Consider the following 21,003-nt stretch of genomic DNA (forward strand, 5'->3'; position numbering starts at 1 on the left):
CAACTTTTTATAGTTTTTCTAAAATCTCAATGATGCTTTCTACTATGCTCAAAGACAATGAAATCACATCATAGACCTTGAAGGACTGGGAACCTTTTTTCACTATTAAAACATCATTACACACTAGGTTAAATAACTACCTGTCAGTTAAAAAATTCTTTACTTGAAAGTCTGAAGTCTGTATTTCTCAGTAAAGAGGATCACTACCATCGCCCTGCCCATATCTTATTATAATACTATAGGCTTAAATGGAATATCTGTTAAGGCCAAAAACATTAGTTATTCTGACCAAAGATCTTTAACACAAAGTCACAAAACAGTTCCTTTATTTTCTAATAAGACTAAATTTATTCAATAACCTAGTAAAAGTTTTGATTATAAGTATCCAACAGTATAAAAAGTACAAAACAGATCTGTAGATTTCTAATATATTAATACAAAGTGCATGACTACATACAGTACATCCTACAGGCAAAGAAAGGTGGAAGGGGAAAAAGAAGACTGTGGTTGAGGTCTAGTAATAAATAAATAAATACAGAAGTAGAGATGATCCATATTATAGTATATTCTACCACCAATACTGCAGCCAAAATGTACAAAAAAAAAAAAAAAAAACCATTTCAAAATAACTCAGGAGGGTGATAATGGCTGGACTCTTGTAATACACCTCAAAGGCTATGGGAGAGCCGACCCAACTCACTGTGTAGTCTGTGCATAAGGTGGCTTGTAGCATGTAGGTATTTTCTCAACAGGAAGAAATATAAAATAAGTTTAGACTAAGAACTATAAAACTATAGGGTACCCATAAAAAGTGGCTCACTCCTAATTGTGACGTTTCTAATTTTTAAAATTCAGCTTTAAAAATAAGCACTGAGTCATGTTATTATAAGGAAGGCAAATATTCCTCCCTCGTGTATGAAAAGTTTGAACTGGTGCTATTTTTCTTTCTGAACTTTTAGGAAATAAGCAATAAGAATACTTTGGTTTGGGTTCAAGTGAGAGGCTTTTAATAAGTATTTTAGAATTGAAAAGTTCCACATTCAGCAAATCTCAGTGTTCAGTAAGCCTGACTAAAAGAAGCCAAACCAACACTAACCCCCTTAGCATGAACACACTTTTTTTCTTAGTAAATTTTACTTTAAATAGTGACCAAAAAAACCCCAAAACCCCTACAAGTTAAAACAAGTCAAACACCTACTCTATGCAGATAAAACCTTCACAAAGGTCAACTGAAGTAATCCAGAGCTAAAACTGAATTGTGCGGATTTCAATGAAGTCACCAGGCATGTAACACAAATAAAGTCAATTATTTACACACTCACAAGCTCTCCAAGCAGCATGCCCAAGAAGCATTAACCTGTTTTGCCATCCTGAAGACTTGCATACAGTTTAACATTTTTAAGAGTGTGTTTTCCACCATGTGGTAATGCTTTGGTACTATTCATATAGGATCTCATCTATCCCACGTACTTGCCACTTCCCCAAGAGGAGCTTTGATTCTGCTTGAGAAGTTTCACATAAATTAAAATCTTTAACAAATATTAATATGAAGGAAGGTGACACAGGATGTAACATACACTGTCAAGCTCCTGTGTATTTAGAAATTACTTCCTCCTTCAAGGTACTTGCACCAAAAAGCTCAGTCTGTCCTGCTTAATCATCAGTAGTACAGGTTTGAATCATCAGAAACTTGGCGAGACCTTAATATTTCAAAATTATTAACAACTACCTCTAGGGGCAAGACATGTTATTGAGTTATGACAAATCTACTAACATGAGGGAAAACAAGTGTAGCCAGCCATCTTTTAAAAATGCCCCAACCACTGCTTCTCAATATAGAAAGACTAAAAACTACATATGGTTTATCATACAACAAATCCCATCTCTGTCCCCTGAAATTCCCCTAATTTCATTCATTAGAAGGGGATTATTAAAAAAAAAAAAAAGACTTAAAGAGCACTTTACAGCAGCATTCAGCTTTCCTATGAAATACTCAGCATCTTAAATATTATGTACACTTTTTTCTTTTAGTAAGCTAGACACTGGCTTCAGAGTTTGTGGGAATGGAAGAAAAATAACCCATTCAAAACTATTCTAGAAAATGTCTTTTGGCAGAATAGCAGGTATCCAAGTTAAAAATAGGAAGGTCAGTTTGTTGCTTTGTGGTCTTTTCAAAATTTAAATCATTTTTGTTCCCCTTCTACATAAACCTCAGTCACCACTCCTGAGTGGAGATGGGCAGAGGCTCTGGCCCCTGCTCCTCTGGCTTCTCTGCAGCTGTCTTCTTGTTGCTGCAGCAAGGCTTGAACAGATGTGTGTCAATGAGGACTTCTCCAAAACGGCCTTTATAGATAATCCCACAACATATTTTCTGTCTAAAAGAAAAAAATAGAGAACAAAGTTTTATTAATAAAGCAGAAAAGAATACCAAAGACAAACAAAAAACGCTGCTCATCATTATAATAACCAGTCCAACATGGCTGTAATTTTATAATCTTCTCACATTCCCAGTGAGAGCGCTCCTGGAGTTACCCTAATAGTCATGTCTCCTTAAATTCCACAATGGCATTTTCTCAAGTAGTATGGAGGAAGAAAGCATTCTGAAAGATTGCAGTCTGTTTCAGAGAAGTTGCTAATTAATAAAGTTGTTAACTGTTTCCTCCAAATATCAACCTTTTTTTTTTTGGCGGGGGGGGGGGGGCGGTGCGGTTAACCAGGAATTGAACACAGGGCTTCTCAGTCACGGAGCCACATCCCCAAACCTTTGTATATTTTATTTTAAGACAGGGTCTCGGGCTGGGGAGATAGCTCAGCTGGTAGAGTGCTTGCCTTGCAAGCACAAGGCCCTGAGTTCGATCCCCAGTACCACAAAAAAAACTCGCTAAGTGCTTAAAGCCTCACTAAATCTCAGACTCCTGAGTTGCTGAGATTACAGACCCGCCATTGCGCCCAGCTATCACTAACTCTTGAAAAAAATCATCCACCAAGTTGGTGGTTTCTTCAGTTAAGTACTAAAGACATAAAAATATATACCTGCATTATCAAGTATACATAAAGGCATTAAAAGAAGGACATCAGCCAAGTATGGTGGTGTGTGCCTGTAATCCTAGGTGCTCAGAAAGCTGAAGCAGGAGGAACCCAAGCTCAAGGCCAGCCTTAGCAACTAAGCAAGGCCCTAAGCAACTTAGCAAGACCCTGTCTCAAAATAAAAAATTAAAATGGCTAGGAAGTGGCTTAGTCATTAAAGTGCCTCTGGGTTCAATCTCTAATACCAATTAAAAAATTTTTAAAGATTGTTTTTAAAGATAACAAAACAAAAATACCCATGGATTACATAAGAATGAATTCACCTGTATAACCCTTTCCAGTCCAACCCCCAATTCCACTTTATTCTCTCCTCTTTTAATTTGCAGCTAATTATTTCCCTTTTTCTTTACATTTCATAGCTTTGCTACCTGCTTGCATCTTTAAACACATTGCTCAACAACCCATCATACAAACACACACATGCCAGGTGTGGTGGCACATGCTTATAATCCCAATGACTTGAGAGACTGAGGAAGAAGGATAGTAAACTCAAGGTCAGCTTCAGCAACTTAGTGAGACCCTCTCAAAAGAGAAGTAGGGTGTAGTTCAGTAGTAAATAACCCATGAGTTCAATCCCCAGTACCAAAACACACACACACACACACACACACACACACACACACACACACAAATCTCACAATGCATTCTCTAAGTTTTCACTCAACCTTGAGTAACTAAGATTCACATATAGTTAGGGAACTTTATTTCATTTTAACTTAGGTATAACATTCCACTTTGTGAATATACCACTTTTATTTATTCACTCTCCTTGCTCTTACAAACACTGCTATACATACCAGGATATATATCCTAAAGGTTTTCTGGTGATGTTGCTAGGATACAGGAATGGGAATATCTTCACCTTTACTCAGAAATGCCAATTTATTCATCAGTGTGGTTTTAACTGTTTATACTCATAACCAACATTTCAATGCCTCTTCCACACTTGACAATACAGAGATCTTACTCTATTTTTTAACAACATAGTGAGTATAAAATGCAATTTTAGCTTGTTTTTCCTTGAAAATTTTTAACATGTTTTCATTTAATGAGCTATTTCATTTGTGTGACACCTCGTCTTATGTCCAGTTTTCTGTTGGTTTGTCTTAAGTCTATATATTCAACATACTAATCTTTTGTCAGATGTGTTAGATATCCCCTTTTTTCCTTCTACAAGAAACTGAACGTAGGGACTCATGCAGGCTAGGAGACACATCCTCAGCCCTCATTATACTTTTCTTATGCTATCATTTGATGAATTTAAAGTCCATAATTATAATGTAACCAAACTTGTTATCTTTTCTTTTAGGATTTAGTACGTTCCTGTAAGAAATCCTTTCCTACCCAGGGATGACAATTCCTATGGCTATGTAATATGTCCTGATTTCTCTTAGGACAAGTATACCCGCATCTTTCTTATTATTCTGCTTTGTTCTTCTATACAAATTTTAAATCTAACTTGGTAAGTTCTACAAATATGTTTGGATTTTAACTGTCACTCTGATTCATATCCATAGCAATCAATTTTACTATATCCACAAATGTGGTATGCTCTAGTTATTTAAGATGTTATTCAATAATGTATGATTTTTTAGGTACTTTCTACATAAAGGGTTCTGTATTTACTACTAGTTTGTTTGTTTTTTTAACTTTCGCAGCCCTTGTGCATGCTAGGCAAACACCCTCCAAAACGAGCTATTTCTTCAGCTCTCCTTGAATTACTTCTAATCTGAAGAGAAAATGCTTTCATTTTATCGCAACTAAGTATGATGTTGGCTGTACTTTTTTTATATACCCATTACTCAGGAAATTGAGTTCTCTATGTCTATTTTATAAATGTTTTAAACTTTAAAGAAATGTTTGCATTAGTTAAACACCTTCTCTGTACTACTAAAATGTTACCCTTAATCAAAAACTACAGCAAATCATATTTGTTGATTTTCTTTTACATCCCAAGAATAAATGTAGTCTGGTTATTTATGGTATCAAAGTTATATTGCCTTTTATAAAATGTCTGAGGCCTATGCTTTCTTTTATCCATATCTATGGTCTGGAAAAGTTGGTACAAAATTAGACTCATTTGAGTGTTTAGTAGAACTTGCCACTCTGAGCCCAGGACTTCTTTTGAGTAAAGTGTCTCTCTCTCTCTCTCTTTTTATTTACAACTATAAATTAAACCTAGGAGCACTCAACCACTGAGCCACATCCAAGTCTCAGTGCTGGGGATCAAACCCATGACCTCACATGTGCTAGGCAAGTGCTCCATCCATGAGCTACATCTCCAGCCTTCTACTCTTATCTTTAGGATTTCTTTACTTTGTTTATATCAAGTTTCATCAACTTTTATGTTAGATACATATTATTCATTTTTAGTCTTTTATAGCATTAAAGGCAATAAATATTTGGGTTTTTTGGTACTGCAGATTTAACTCAGGGGCACCCGACCACTGAGTCACATCCCTAGCCCTATTTTGTATTTTATTTAGAGACAGGGTCTCACTGAGTCGCTTAGCACCTTGCTTTTGCTGAGGCTGGCTTTGAACTCATGATCCTCCTGCCTCAACCCCCTCAGACACTGGGATTACAGGCACGTACCACTGCACCTGGCCAGCAATAAATATTTTCCTATCTACATTTTTAGTCTCATCTCATACATCTTGTTTGTGATGTTGTTTAGTTTTTGTTCAGTTATAAATATTTTCTAATTTATATTATACTTCCTCTTGGTCTGATGGGCTTCTTAACTTACAATTATACAGGGACCGGCTTTTTATTATCATTTTGTTTTGCTAAATACCTTTTTTCTGTAACTTTTAAAACTTTATCCTATATCAATGTGACACAATATAGTTGGACTTTGATTATCCAATTTTGGATTGTATACCTGAAACCATTACTATATAGATAGATAGATAGACAGACAGATAGAGAGAAGAGAGATGGGGGGGAGAGAACACAAGAGCACGCACACTCTAATTTTTTTTTTAATTAGTTCTCAATGGACCTTTATTTTTACTTATTTTTATGTGGTGCTGAGGATCGAACCCAGTGCCTCACACATGCTAGGCAAGTGCTCTACCACTGAGCTACAACCCCAGCACGCACGCACTAATTGATTTAGGTTTCTTCTATCATGTTGTCACTTTGGGCAGTGCAGCTAGAATTGAACTCAGGGTATCACACACTCTAGGTAAAAGCTATACCACTGAACTGTATCCCCAGCCCTATTTTACCATATTATTATTCTTTTTGTCCCACCTTGTTATCTATGTCTTTTCTCTCCTGTTTTGCAAGCTTTTGGATAGGAAACTACTCTTATGCTGTAATTTCCTGTCCCTCCATTCTTCTCTGTATTCTCTTTTTATTCTTTTAGTGATTGCAGTTAATTTATCAAAATCTAAAAAGTTATTCAGTCTGCTTATTATCAAAAAGCAAAGAACACTGGACACTACCTACAACCTCTATCACCTCAGGTTAAAATACTATAATTATCATGCATTTATATTTTTCTTCACTACTACAACTACTATTTAGTGTTTAAATTTACCTAAATGTTTACTATTTTATTTTATCTTTCTCTCCTCTCAGAATCTCTATGTGGAATCTCTTTCCTTCTGCCTCTTTGAGAGTCAGTTTCTTGGCAAGCCCCAATTTTTTTTCCTAGTCAAAATGTCTCATGCCCTTTTCCACAAAAGATATTTTTGCTATATATAATTTTAGGTTTGAGAGGTATTATCTCTTGGTCCACTGAAGACATCCATCTACTGTTTTCTTGCTTTCTTTATTCATGTTCCTTTGAAAATAATGTGTTTTCTCACTACCTACAGTTCTATTTTCTCTTTCATATTCTGTAGTTTTTCACTACACAATGTCTATGGGTGAAATTTTTTATTATCTTGCTTTTTACTTGTTCCCTGAATCCGAGAAAAAAATTCCTTAACTACTTTCTCTTTGAAAATATTTTCCCCTTTCCTAGTGTATTATCTCTTTTTGGACTTGCAGGTCATACATTCACTTAACATTTGTCCTGAGAATTCTTTATTAACTCACCTACCCATTAATGACATTTTTAAAAACTTCCAAAAGAAGCCTTAAAGATTTCTAAAAATTTATGTCTAGCAACTGTGCTTTTTTAGTGATAAAAGTTGTCAAAATAGTCTACTCCACTACAGGAAATTCTGTTGCCTTGATGTGTTTTTACTTTAATTTTTAATAGGAAGAACATACAAAATTCCAACACTCTGTTAAATTCCTGCTTAATCTACCTCCAATCATGTGTGCTAGCAGCTAATTTGTCAAATGCCATTAAATTGTTATATAAAAGTGGGGAAATGCTTCTTGTAATTAAGATGGGAGGCTGATTAGAAAGAGATTTTCTGTTGCACTTACCTTTTCCAGTATGTAAGATCTAAAAAGGAAAAAACTGGTGTTCTGTTAGAGCCAGAAGCCATTTCTGTATCTGAGCCATCATCTGACTGATTACTATAACAAGGAGATTGAGCTGGAGAGGCACTTGAGGTGGTACTGTGAGCATCAGAATCTGTAATAAAGAGAAAAAAATTCAATTTCATTACATGTAAATGCAACTAGTGATATTGTTCCACTTTAAATGGTGTAAATCCGAATAAGACCAGTGTAAGTAATGCTAAATAAAAAATAAGTTCAATACACCTAGTCTACCAAACATCATAGCTCAGTAACAGTACACTATAAAGTATCAGTTGTTATCCCTCTTGAATACATAGCTGACTGGGAGCTAATGCTTGTTGTGGTTGCCCAGCATTGTTAAGAGAATCATACTGCATATAGCTAGCCTGAGAAAAGATCCAAATTCAAAATCTGAAGGACTATTTCTACTAAATGCATATTGCTTTCACACTATCATACAATCAAAAAAATCCTAAGTCAGGGACATATAACATAGAGACTTAAGACTGAATAAATTGGTAAAAAGAAGAAAAAGTAAAAAATAATTTATTTTGTACACTACTGTAAAGATATTTGTACAAAAGTAATTTTTTAAATGAGAATGTCTGCTTCCAAGAAGATGAAATGTATATATTTTTCTCTATTCCTCCTACTTTTACAGCTAAAAACCTTATGCATTACATATAAAACAAACCTAAAACTATGAAAGGTGATGACCATTTATGCAGCTTGAGACCCAAGGAAGGAATGGCACAGTCATGATCATATTACCTACTTTTACTGGATTTTCTTTTACCTCATAATTCCCAACTTTGGAAGTAGTGTCAAAAAACCAAAAATGACAATGGAATCAGATGACTCCCTGCCCACCCTCAAAACAAAGGGTCCAATAAAAGCTCAGGAAAAGGGCAGTCTCAAGACAGTTATCTTTTATTATACAAAAATGATTTTGCTCCAGCTGCACACTGGAAAAAAAAAAAAGGTGGCCACTGGCCCACCAATCTGAGCAAAGGTCAAGTGGAGAATCTAGAGTCCCACCTTCACTAAATTGCTCTGAGGCACCAATACTTCCACCAGGGTGATGTCAGAGGAAGCCTAGTGAAGAGTCAGAACTTTCACTATGGCCCACCAAGAACAACTGACCATGTGAAAGCCTTAAAAATCCTGCCTGCCCCCCCAACACACACACACACTAATAACAAGGAACACCTTGGCCTCACCTCAGATATCAATGGTGACTAAGGAATCTGACTTCTAAAAAAGTAGCAATACACGGTGATGGCACCTCTTCCCCCTTTCCCTGATGCCAGTGTCCAAAATAGTGTTCATTAACAGACTATTTAAATAAGATCCAAAGTCCTACAATATAAGCTGAAAGTGTCCAAGTTTCAACCAGAAATCACATCATACCAAAACCAGATTGTGACTGAATGAAAAGAGATGCCATAGCCAAAAAGATAGCTGTTAGAATTATCTAACAAACGTTTTAAAGCAATCATAACAAAACACTTCAATAAGCAATCATGAAAATGTTTGAAACAAATGAGAACATAAGCCAGGTCAGTGACCCATACTTATAATCCTAATGCTCTGGAGGCTGAGGCAGGAGGATCTCAAGGTCAAGAAAACTTCAACAACCTAATGTGACACTGTATCAACATGAAAAATGTTTGGGGGTGTGGCTCATAGATAGAAGGTCTCTGTTCCTCCCCTGATAAGGGGTGGCAGGGGATAGCTCAGCAAATAGGTTCAACAACAGAGGGGACAGAAAAACCTAAAATAGTTCACTGGAATAAAGAGCAGAAATTACAAAATTTGAACACAGTGAAAACAAATGATGCTTTAAGACTATAACAATGACAACAACAACAACAAAAACTATATTCATTTCACTGTAGTCCTGGAGGAATGTGAGAAAGAAAATCTTAAAATCAGCTATAGAAAAATACCTTACCTATAAAGGAAAACCAATAGATCCTTATTTACTAAGGAATAAAGGCAATTCATTAGATGCAGAGTTAAACCTAACTAAAATATTCTTGCCCCCAGAAGTCATTATATAAATTTAAAAGTCAGAAAATAAATCTTCTGTTTGATACTGTGACAAAAGGCTACAGTTCTACTAAATCACAGCCAGCATCATCATAAATAGGGGTGTAATTTACCACACATCTTTTCCTTTAAACTAAAAACTCCCTGCTCCCAGGACCAACGGATAGAATAATTCTATAATTCAGAAAACCAATCAAATATTTATTAAGCATTTATTAAGTACCAAGTCCTATGTTATATGCTACATGAAATAAAAAAGAATAAAGGATACTTTTACCTATAGGTCACAAGTTTGTATTAATAATCATTTACTTAAAATAGCATAAGATCATATATCTGAAAGTACTATGAGTGTTTTAGTAGGTTAATTTATTTCCAATGTAAACAGCATTCAAGATCATAAAAAACTCACAAAATCCTTAAAGATAGAAAGCTTCAAAGAAATAAGTGTAGCGGAAGAAAAACCTTCCAAATAATTAACCTTAGTAGTAAGTCAGCTCTACACTACTGAGGAAAGCTCATTATCCTAAGAAGTGATTATCATCTTCAAGCTATTTGAAAAGTCAGCTATTTGCCACCGCCGCCCCCCCCCCCACCTTTTTTAAATTTTGAGACAGTGTCTAAGTTGCTTAGGGCCTTGTTAAGTTTTGGCTTGCTTTGAACTTGCAATCCTCCTGCCTAGGCCTCCCAGATAGCTGAGACTACAAGTGTGCACCACTGGAGCCAGATTATCCTGTTTTTTTTTAACCTATGAAAACCATAATTCCGTATGGTTTAAACTCAAACTCTGGGAACTTGAGAATATATACAAATAACTACATATAAACATAGTGAAGAACTCTTCTAGAATGTAAATCTAGAAATTCTTCAAAAAACTGCAATCTTAAAAGTCTTAAACTAGCTAAGATTTGGAAAGGTACAAAGGAGTAATTAAGGTAACATGAGGTCAGTCTGGTATAGTAGAATACACAAGGTTGGAAAATCTGAGCTCAAGACCAGCCTAGGCAATACAGAAACCCTGTCCCCCCAAAATAATAGTATGAGGTAGGTAATAAGTATACAATAAGTAATAAGGAAAGTCAATATGTATCACAGAAACTGATATAGCTCAAATATGCTTTCACTAAAATAGGACCTAAAAAGACTTTTTAGGGACTTTCAACATTTATTCTATAGCAACCAGAAATTACCGTAGATTTTGGGAAGGATGCCCTAAAAATAGCAAGCCAGGCATGGTGGTATAGGCTTATAATCCCAGTGGCTCCAGAGGCTGCTGGAAGAGATCACAATTTCAAAGCCAGCCTCAGCAACATAGACCCTGTCTTAAAATTTATAAAACAAAGTAAGAAGGACTGGGGATGTGATTCAGTGGTTAAGTACCTTTGAGTTCAATCCTAGTGCCCCCTGCCCCACCCCCCACAAAAAAATAGCAAGTCAGGTGTTAGGCACAAGCCCTTAAATCCGAACAATACAGGAGCCTGGGTCAGGAGACTTAATAGCAGGTTCCAAGGTCAGCCTTATCAAATTAGTGAGACCCTGTCTCAAAATAAAAAAAAGATAAAAAGGAGTAGGGGTGTAGTTTAGTGGTAAAAGCACCTCTTGGTTCAATCCACCATACTGAAAATAAATAATAAAAAATAGCTAAGACTCTGTTGTATGTTACAAAATCCTTTTTTATGTGATTATCCCCATTTCTCCAATTAGGATATTGTGGTTAAATGTTAAAATGACTCCACAGTCACATGTTGCTTAGTGATAAAAACTAATCTCTTCTTAGTTGGCACTAGGGATTGAACCCAGGGGTACTTTACCACTGAACCACATCCCCAGCCTTTCAAGGATTAAACCCAGGGACACTAACAACTCAGCCACATCCCTAGTCCCTTTCATATTTTCTTTAGAGACAGGGTATCACTGAATTTCTTAAGCCTCACTAAGTTGCTGAGGCTGGCTTTGAACTTGTGATCCTCCTGACTCAGCCTCCCAAGCTGCTCCAAGTTTTGTTTTGTTTTGTTTTTGTTTTCCCAAATTTTGAGACACTGTCTAAGTTGCTTAGGACCTCACTTAGTTCCTGAGGCTGGCCTCAAACTTACAATCCTCCTACTTCATCATCCCAAATTGCTGGGATGATATATATAGGACATCAGCCCAACTGTGAACCATAATTTAATCCAAATCTTTAAACCCTTAGGTCAAAAGTCTCTCCAGGATACCATGTAACAATGTCTCTCTGGGTGTGGTGGTACACACTTAAAATCCCAGAGACTTGGGAGGCTGAGGCAGGAAAACTGCAAGTCTGAGGCCAGGTTCAGCAACTTACTGAGGTGCTCAGTAACTTTGTGAGATCCTGTCTTAAAATAAAAAAGAGCTGGAGATGTAGCTCAGTGGTAAAGCACCTCTGCATTCAATCCCCAGTACACTGCACAATGCAATGCCCCCAAACTGTTATGATGTGTACAGGAGCTAGTAGTAATTCACAATGTACCTGAGAAAAACCTGTTTCTGTCTGAGCTACAAATATTAATACACTTTATCAAAGGGACTTATTTTCAGTCTCCAACCACTACTCAGCCCAGCTTTATATAAAACTCCTTAAGGTACACTGGACATATTTCCTTAGGTAAGTTCAAAGTAACATTACTTTCTGAATAATGAATTCCCCTGTCTTGAATATTACAATTTCCAAAATGTCCATTTAAACATCGAGACAGAATGAAGGGTAGTATTAAATCTTTTTTTGGAGGGTGGGTGACAATTGGTTAAAAGAAGGAACACACATAATTAAAATACATACACACACAAACACTTTTATGTTACTTAAATATTTTTCTATCAATACATTAAAATAGTAACCATAAATTAAATATATCATTAGAGTAACTAAAGGGAAACTGTTTAACACCTATTTACTAAGAATGCTGTTACTAACAGATTTGGAAAGACCTAAGTCCTATAGCATTCATTCTGCTACCAGGGAAAACAGATGCCTCATGGAAAGAACACAGGACTTTCAAGTTGGACAAACTTGTAGTCAAACTCATTTCAATCACTTACTAACTGACCTGGGTCAGGCTAAATGACATCTCTATGCTTCCTATCCTAAGCAATAAAATGGAAATAATGGAGATAATGAGATGTAAAGTGTACCAAAGTGATCAAAAAGTAGTTCTCCTTCACTCCCTACTTTTCCTAGTTAGTAAACCTGTCTTTCACAGTTATGTGACCATAGCACCATCCCTCAAACAACTCCCTGTAATAGTGTATGAACCTCATAGTATTCTCACACAACACAGGTGCCTTTATGCCTAAAAGTCTGAAGGCTGGCATTACTTCATTTGTGAGTTATGATTTCTAAAGTTACTTTCCAGAAATCCAGGGTTTGATCTCAGATTGTTCACTAATTATTTACGTACTTTTTTTTTTTTTTTTTTTTTTTAAAAGGCAGTACTGGGGATTGAACCCAGGGGCCCATTACCACTGAGCCACATTCCCAACCTTTTTTTATTTTGAGACAGCTTCTCACTAAACTGCACAGGCTGGCCTTGAACTTGTGATCTATCTTCCTGCCTCAATCTCCCGAATAAGTTACTTTGTGAGTAACAGATATTTTGTAGCACGGAATACAGCTTGTGCCACCTTGCCTGGCTTACTGTATTTTACTGCATATTTGTTACACTCTGATTTTTCAGTCAAAAAAATGGTTTATAACCTTTCATTGCATAATCATCACATGGTATAATTAATCCTGTTCTTCATGCCACTTAAAAAGATTAAACAGAGCAGCAATGTATTCACCAGTGGCATATGGATGCACTTTTGTCCTTTTGGGCACTGCAAGCCCCAAGTCTAGAATTCTCTGTGCAAGCTCATTATCAGTATATTTCTAAAAGTCAACTTGTATGGTTTGTTTAGAGTGCCGCAGTACTAAGCAAGTGTCACCGAGGACAATGCTGTCAAATAACAAAAACAATGATACAGGAGCAGAATTTTCACACGCAATTTCTACATCCATATTTTGCAACACTAGTAAAATTTTCTGAAGTGTAGTATTTCAACTATAAAGCACAAATCCTTAACAACTACTGTGCTTAGTTTTCAGACCAGAAAAATGTTCACTAAACGGTCACAAAGAAATAATGTGCATTGATTTGGACTATTTGATTTTAATGTACATTCACAAGCATTTCAAGCATCCTACTCCTGCACCAAAGAAAGTAATAAATCATTTTTGAGTAACGTCAGAAGAATTTTTTTTTTAAAAAAAGAGATTCACATAATGGTCACACCCCACTGTTTTACAAAAAACCTTGGCATAAAATCTGCAACAATTATGCAGTAAATGGGCCGGGGGTATAGCTCAGTTGGTAGAGTGCTTGCCTTGCAAGCACAAGGTCCTGGGTTCAATCCCCAGTACTGCAAAAAAAAAAAATAATAGTAATAATTATGCAGTAAAATATGGCACATCTTTCTGCACACCTCCCAAATTCAATTTCCTTATGCATAAAAATCAAGTAAATAAGATAGAATGTACCTTCTAGAAAATTAAGATGTTTATAAAGACATCAAAGTTATCTCAGTACAATCTGAACAAGTGGCTCAGTAAAGTGTTTTTGTAAGATCAAAATCTAAGATTTCACAGAAATAAAATTAAGATCTCTAGCAAGTCAGCTAAAGAAGAAATACAGGGAAAAATTGTCCACACATACCACATACAACCCCCAAACAAAATAAAACCTGAAAAATTACTCTTCGTACCAATGTTCAAATATCAAACTTACTGTGACGTTTAAATTCCTTCTGCAGTTTACTGATCTGGTTGCTTTTTATCCTGTTTCCAGATAGAGTTTTTACTTTCTTTGGTTTCAAAGTAGTCTTTAGACTAGGTCCTGCCCTTGCATCTACCACCTGGAAGAAAACACTGAATATTTAATATCATTGAAGAGTATACGTATCCCTTTGGTTCAGACCCCTGCCTGTTTTGAGAACCAGTTTTACAAAATGTGTCTGAGGATTCATGTGATCTTTAATCATTATATAATATAAAGAATACTATTTATCTATTAGGTATTTGTTTTCAAATTCTTTTAAAAAAAAATAAAAATTATTAGATTTATGTTATGGGTTAATCATTACTCTATGACCCAACCAGGTGAAGAAAAATCAGTCCTAACACTAATAGTTCTACAGGATGATGTATAGCAATGTACAAGCAGTCTTCATTTATTTCTGATTTTATCACAAAGTATTAAGGGGATCTTTTGTTACTCTGATTTTAGACTGAAGAAAATCAAGGCAATAATAAAATTATATATTTCGCCTTTTTCCACTAAGACAGTAAATAATCAAAGTGACTGGTGAGGGGGACAAGATTGAAACCAATGTCTTCAGACCTATTATTCATGTTCTTTTCACTGTATACCTTAATTCCTGAAGTCAATTATGCAAAGGCGAGAGCATGCTCTCCCCGCTATCTAGCCTGGCCATTGATCTAGCCATGCATGGTCCCATTTCTTGTGCATTCATTCACATTTACTACTTGCAGGTGTATATGTAAAAAGGATGGTTGCCATCACCTTCAAAATCAGAATTTTGATCTCCAGATAAGCTATTTAAGAAAAACTCACATTTAATAAGGTAATAGATCCAAATAAATGTATCACAATAATTTAACACTGTCACCAAAGGACAGAGTAAGGGTAATACAGAGGAACAAATAAACAAAAATGCCTGCCTACTTATAATACTTTGTGCAAATTTCATGGAATTAAAAAGAGATCATATTAAATAAGACTTGGGACTAAGGGGGAGCTCAACAGTAGAGCACGTGCCTGGGGTATGCCATACCCCCCAGCTCCCAACAAACAATCATGTTGTTCTAATTATCAAAAAAAAAAAAAAAAATGAGGGCTGGGGAGATAGCTCAGCTGGTAGAGTGCTTGTCTCACAAGCACAAGGCCCTGAGTTCGATCCCCAGTACTGCAAAAAAAAAAAAAAAAAAAAAAAAAAAAAATTAAAAATAAAAATAAATAAAATAAAAAAATGAAAAGTTCTAGTGACATAGGAAAATAAAAGGGCTAACTAAACACACATTTATATTGCCAGTTTGAATTCAAATAGATTTAAATATAGATTAATAACAACTTTGATCTAATTATTATGTGCTTTATATACATCTCATTGTTCTCATAGTAGCTATGTGTCCCCCTTTGTAAATAAATGTAACCTCCTAAAGTCCACAACTAGTATAAGTAGTAAAGGCAAGATTCAAACCCAGGTTTGATTCTAAAACCTATATGCCCATTAGTAGCAACCTGAATTCAAATAAACATGTTATTCTAAGCACTATGAATTTCTAAAAGGGGGGGCGTGTATTGGATACAGCCTTATGAAATGCCATACCAGGCTATTCTATTCTAAACATATCAACATAGTAAATGATTATATCTGAGCAGCAAGTCGTGTTCTCTTTATTCTTCAAACTTTCCCGTCCTAGGAATATATTACTTCCGGAACTAGAAATTCACCTTACTTTAACTATAATAAAGATATAATTGATAAAGACAGATGAACTAACATGATTCCAGTTTTTTTTTGATCCTGCTGGTAACTTCTTCCATCTTTTCACGAGCAGAACACAGGCATTGCAGATGTCTCCTGAACGAGTCTCATGCAAGCTGATAAGAAACAATCACACCTATATTAGTCTCCTTTACTTTAAAGGATACCCGCAAATACATTTCTCCTGAAAAAAGAAAAATATTCATTTATGACTTATAGATGCAATTTCTAATCATTGTAGAACACCTAGTCCCTTTGTTTCAGGGATATATTTTGGAAATATAATTAACATCTATAGAGGCAATGAATCAATTCTACAAACTCCAATTTGGTAATTTAAAAAAAAATAGAATAAATCAATTTTAAATACTTTTAAAACTAAATATTAATAAGATTTATGATCCAGGAGAAAGCCTGATCACCATGGTTTTAAATAATATTGTCTAATCTTTCTTGAAATGTGTAGATATTTCATTAAGCAATAAAACACCACATTTTAAGTAAAATAATGGGTCATGACATTTCAGTTTCCAACAAAAAAAGAGGTATTGTAATTTCTAAAGTGATTTTATAAGGACAAAAATCTATAGGATTAGTTGTCAAATATTTTTAGGCTGTATCTCTTAGGAACTTTTCACTTAGTATATTCTTCCTGTATTATAAATACAAAAACAAATTATTTTGGAATATGGGAAAATTGTTCAACATTAAACATTAAGCAAGGCACAGACAGTGACTGAAATCCCAGCAACTCAGAGGCTGAGGCAGGAGAATCAGAAATTTGAGTTCAGCCTCAACAACCTGGAGAGACACTGCCTCAAAATTGAAATAGCCAGAAGCTACGGCACATGCCTGTAATCCCAGTGACTCTGGAGACTGAGGCAGAGGGATCTCAAGTTCAAAGCCTCAGCAATTTAGCGAAGTCCTAACCAACTCAGTGAGACTCTCTCTCTAAATAAAGTACCAAATAGGACTGGATGTGGCTCAGTAGTGCCCCTGAATTCAATACCAGGTACCCACTCCCGTCCCAAAAAAAATTGAAATAAAAAAGGGCTGGAGGTATAGCTCAGTGGCAGAGTGCCCATGGCTTCAATCCCTAGTGCCACCAAAAAATAAACATTTTATTCAGTGTTCGTTGGATAATAAATTGCATCTTATTAAGCAAAGGTTTATTGCCATAAATTAGGAATATAAATGAGAAATATAATTATAAAACAATACCCTGAGCAGGTTTCAGGGAAGAACAGTAAGTTTTGTTATCCTCTTCCTCTGTTAAGTTAGGTTACAGTACATTTCTACTATTTAGAAAAATATAGAAGAAATACCAAGAACCACTATTAGTAAGAGAATAAGGATAGTCTTTAAAAAATCTCTTTATATGTCCTGAAGGTAACACAAGGATTTGTCTAATTAGAACTATGAGGGGCTCACAATTTGATTGGTAGTTCCTAATAATATGGAAAAAAAAAATGAGGATGTGAGTATTGTTTCATGCATTTTAAGAACTGGAGCCTTAAGGGCTGGAGTTGTGGCTCAGTGGTACAGCACTTGACTGGCATGTGTGAGGCCCTGGGTTCGATCCTCAGTACTGCATATAAAGAAAGAAAAGATCCACTGACCACTAAAATTTAAAAAAAAAAAAAAAAAAAAAAACAAAAAACAGGAGCCTTAAATAGCCTAGATTAGAAAATAAACTATCTTAATTATTTTGTTAGCATATAGCTCCAATCTCTTTGCTTAGGAGTATTTCCACATACTTTGATTGTCTGCTCTAAAATGGTACAAACATCAACTGATCTTACCCAAAACAGCTCTGGAAGTCCTTTTCATAACGTTTACTGTCAGTGAATCGAGAACTGGAGGACTTAGCTCTGCAAATACAGCAACCTTCTATACTTCGGTACATCTTTGGCTTGTGAAAACCAAACATCTTTTCTTCTGGGCAATAGTCTGTAAAGTCAAGGGAAATGACACAGCTTTGTTGAGGGATATAAGAAGAAAATATTAATCTGGGTATGGTGGTACACACCTATAATCCCACTGGTTTGGGAGACAGGCAGGATGAACCCAGATTCAAAGCCAGTTTCAGCAATTTAGGCCCTTAGCAATTTAGGGAGACCCTGTTTCAAAAAAACAAAAGGGCAGGGGCAGCTGGAGATGTGACTCAGTGGTTAAGCACCCCTGGTACCAAAGAAAGAAAAAGAAAACAGAGTTTTCTCTGTTCCACCCCACCCCCAAGCAACTTGGGTGTTTCACGACCAACGTGAAGAGGTCTGCTCTGGGAAAGAACTTCTGCCTCTACCTCCATTTTTGGCACTATCATGGAAAGTATATAAAACACAAAATAGCTCAGTTTAGGAGGTCTCTATCACCTCCTAGCCTAGCAGATACTCATTTCAAAACTGGGAAAGGAGAGCATTTTTTTTTTAAATCAAGTTTTTAAGCAAAAGAACAAATGAACAAAAAACCCCACAAACTCCACCACAATCCTACAAAATGACAAAATCACACACAATTAGGAACGCATCCTGGGTTGGGGATGTAGCTCAGTTGGTAGAGTGCTTGCCTCATAAGCACAAGGCCCTGGGTTCAAGTCCCCAGCACCACAAAAAAAAAAAAAAAAATACATCCTAAAACTTAAGATTCATCTTGGTATTTTGCACCTTTGCAATTAATGTGATTTCCCTCTGGGGAAATTTGTGCATTTACCATGACAACTAATTCATACTAAGCACATAAATAGCTCAATATGCATCAACCCACACCACGTTGCTCTACGGGAATTTAGGGGGGATTTCTTCTATAATAAACGGGAAGTTCTAAACAGTCAACATTGGCCCTGAATTGTAAATGCTGAAAGGAGAGTGAAAGCTTCACAGAAATCAAATTTAGAATTTAGATAATAAATACAGGCTGGGGATATAGTTTGGCGGTAGAGCACTTTTCTAGCACGTGCAAGACCTTGAGTACAATTACTAGTACTGAAAAAATAATTCTAGGGCTGGGGTTGTGTTCAATGGTGGAGCACTTGCCTAGCATGTGTGAGGCACTGGGTTTGATTCTCAGCACCGCATATAAATAAAAAAAATAAAAATAAAGGTCCATCAACTAAACAAATTTTTAAAAAATAATAATTCCATTAATCATTAATACAAATGAATAATGAGCTATTGTTGCCTGACCATTGCTCTGCTCACTCAGTATACTTAAGTTTTTGGAAATATTCTATGAGGCTTTGTGCTTAAGAGCTGTAAATAGTATAAAGCAAATGTCCAAAAAACACAGAATGAAATAAAACGTAATTCTCCTGGTTGGTTAAGGATGAAACATCTCTATGCCTGGATGCAAAAATGTACATCTCTGAAGTAATTTGGAATATCTACCATCAGCACATCTGGACTAAGAAAGGTGATGAAACGGTAAAGAATATAGAAATTAAACCCCAATGGGCAAGTGCAAAGGTTATTTGTATATGTGCAAGGGTCCAACTGATGATCACAAAAGCGTCATACAAAAGCATGAACAGAAAATTTTTATTAATATCAATTGATTATCATAGTTTTAGGAGGTATAATCACAGAATACCATCCATCCTTCTGAAAGGTTGGTCTGGTTTTGTTTGGTACTAGGGTCTGAACCCAGGGGTGCTTTACCACTGAGCTAAGTCCCCAGTCCTTTTTCTTTTTTATATTAAGATAGTGTCTAAGTTGCCCAGGCTGGCCTCCAACTTGTGATCCTCCTGCCTCAGCTTCCTGAGTAGCTGAGATTACAGGCATGTGCCACCATTGCCAGCTGGTTTTATAATGTTTTTAAGAATAGCTTAAGAGACTTTTATTAGAAAATAATTAGCTAAAAGCTGAAACTTCCCTTTTAAACAGATTTATTGTTAACCACATGTTCCTTTTTGATGTACTATTGAAAAATGCAGTCAGAAAAATGGGATAAGGCAAAGCAGAAGACCACTCATGCATTTCAACGATTAAGCCTAAACTAAGTTACCTAAAGAATTGTTAAGGGCTGGGGAGATAGCTCAGCTGGTAGAGTGCTTGCCTCGCAAGCACAAGGCCCTGAGTTCGATCCCCAATACTGCCAAAAAAAAAAAAAAAAAAAAAAAAACCTGTTAAAACAGAAACCATAACATTCTTAATTCATACTCACTTTAGTTCAATGCTTGGGAATTTGATTTTTTTTTTTAATGAAATATAAAAAAAGTACCCTCTACATAGTAAGAGAAAAAATATAGTAAGACCTGTTGGGCAGATACCTTTTTCAATCTAACAAATCAACCTACATGAGAACTGAAAAGAAAATGTCCTCCCCAAAAAGTGGTCATGTATTGCTTTGGAAAAAGGAATATTAGAAAAAGAAATTAAGAAAAGAAAAAGCAGTACCAAATGACAGGATTATAGAACAGGAAAGTAGAGAAGTTAATCCTTTAATTTGAATATTCCTGTTTTAAGGTAAATTGTAACACAGCTTCAGTCCTAGAAACATCCTGTGATCTCCACCCCTGCTAACACTGAGGTCAAAGTCCACAGTTCCTCTTAAAATCATCAACAGCTCTAGGAAACTTCAGTCTCCCTTCTCAGCAAGGGCAAAGGAAGTACATACAACAAAAAACAACCAGTTCATTCCATTAATACACAAAACAAATCCTATAACAGATAAATTCCCCAATCTTTACCCTCACAATCTATTTCTTTACCTACCAAATTAACATGAGAGCAAAACCTATGCGGCACTCAGATCATTTCTAAGTTGCTAACTGCCTTCACTAAAGCTGGATTTGGTCAAGAAGCCAGTTTGTCCCAGTTATCACACTGGAAAGCTGTAACAGAATGTTATGACTGGGCCTTTCTTTTTAACCAACAGCAAATG

General features: G+C 35.8%; 1 protein-coding gene and 1 non-coding gene across 5 annotated transcripts in view; one reads left to right on the plus strand and one right to left on the minus strand.

Moving 5' to 3' along the window:
* Positions 1-594: 594 nt before the first annotated feature.
* Sinhcaf (SIN3-HDAC complex associated factor) overlaps positions 595-21,003 on the minus strand; it is a 32,419-nt gene continuing 12,010 nt past the window's right edge. For all 4 annotated transcript variants that reach the window (XM_047551308.1, XM_047551310.1, XM_047551309.1 and 1 more), the window contains exons 2-6: positions 17,928-18,075; positions 16,142-16,241; positions 14,346-14,472; positions 7,477-7,627; positions 595-2,375 (exon numbers count right to left, since the gene is read on the minus strand). In XM_047551308.1, the coding sequence (XP_047407264.1) occupies positions 2,216-2,375; positions 7,477-7,627; positions 14,346-14,472; positions 16,142-16,241; positions 17,928-18,055 (666 nt within the window). In that variant the 5' untranslated portion in view covers positions 18,056-18,075 and the 3' untranslated portion in view covers positions 595-2,215. The remainder of the gene's footprint in view (positions 2,376-7,476; positions 7,628-14,345; positions 14,473-16,141; positions 16,242-17,927; positions 18,076-21,003) is intronic.
* Positions 18,660-18,734, plus strand: Trnam-cau (transfer RNA methionine (anticodon CAU)). Its single transcript has one exon. It is a non-coding gene; the product is annotated as a tRNA-Met (tRNA).

This window comes from Sciurus carolinensis, chromosome 4 (assembly GCF_902686445.1).
Source record: "Sciurus carolinensis chromosome 4, mSciCar1.2, whole genome shotgun sequence".
In the NCBI taxonomy this organism is placed as follows: domain Eukaryota; kingdom Metazoa; phylum Chordata; class Mammalia; order Rodentia; family Sciuridae; genus Sciurus; species Sciurus carolinensis.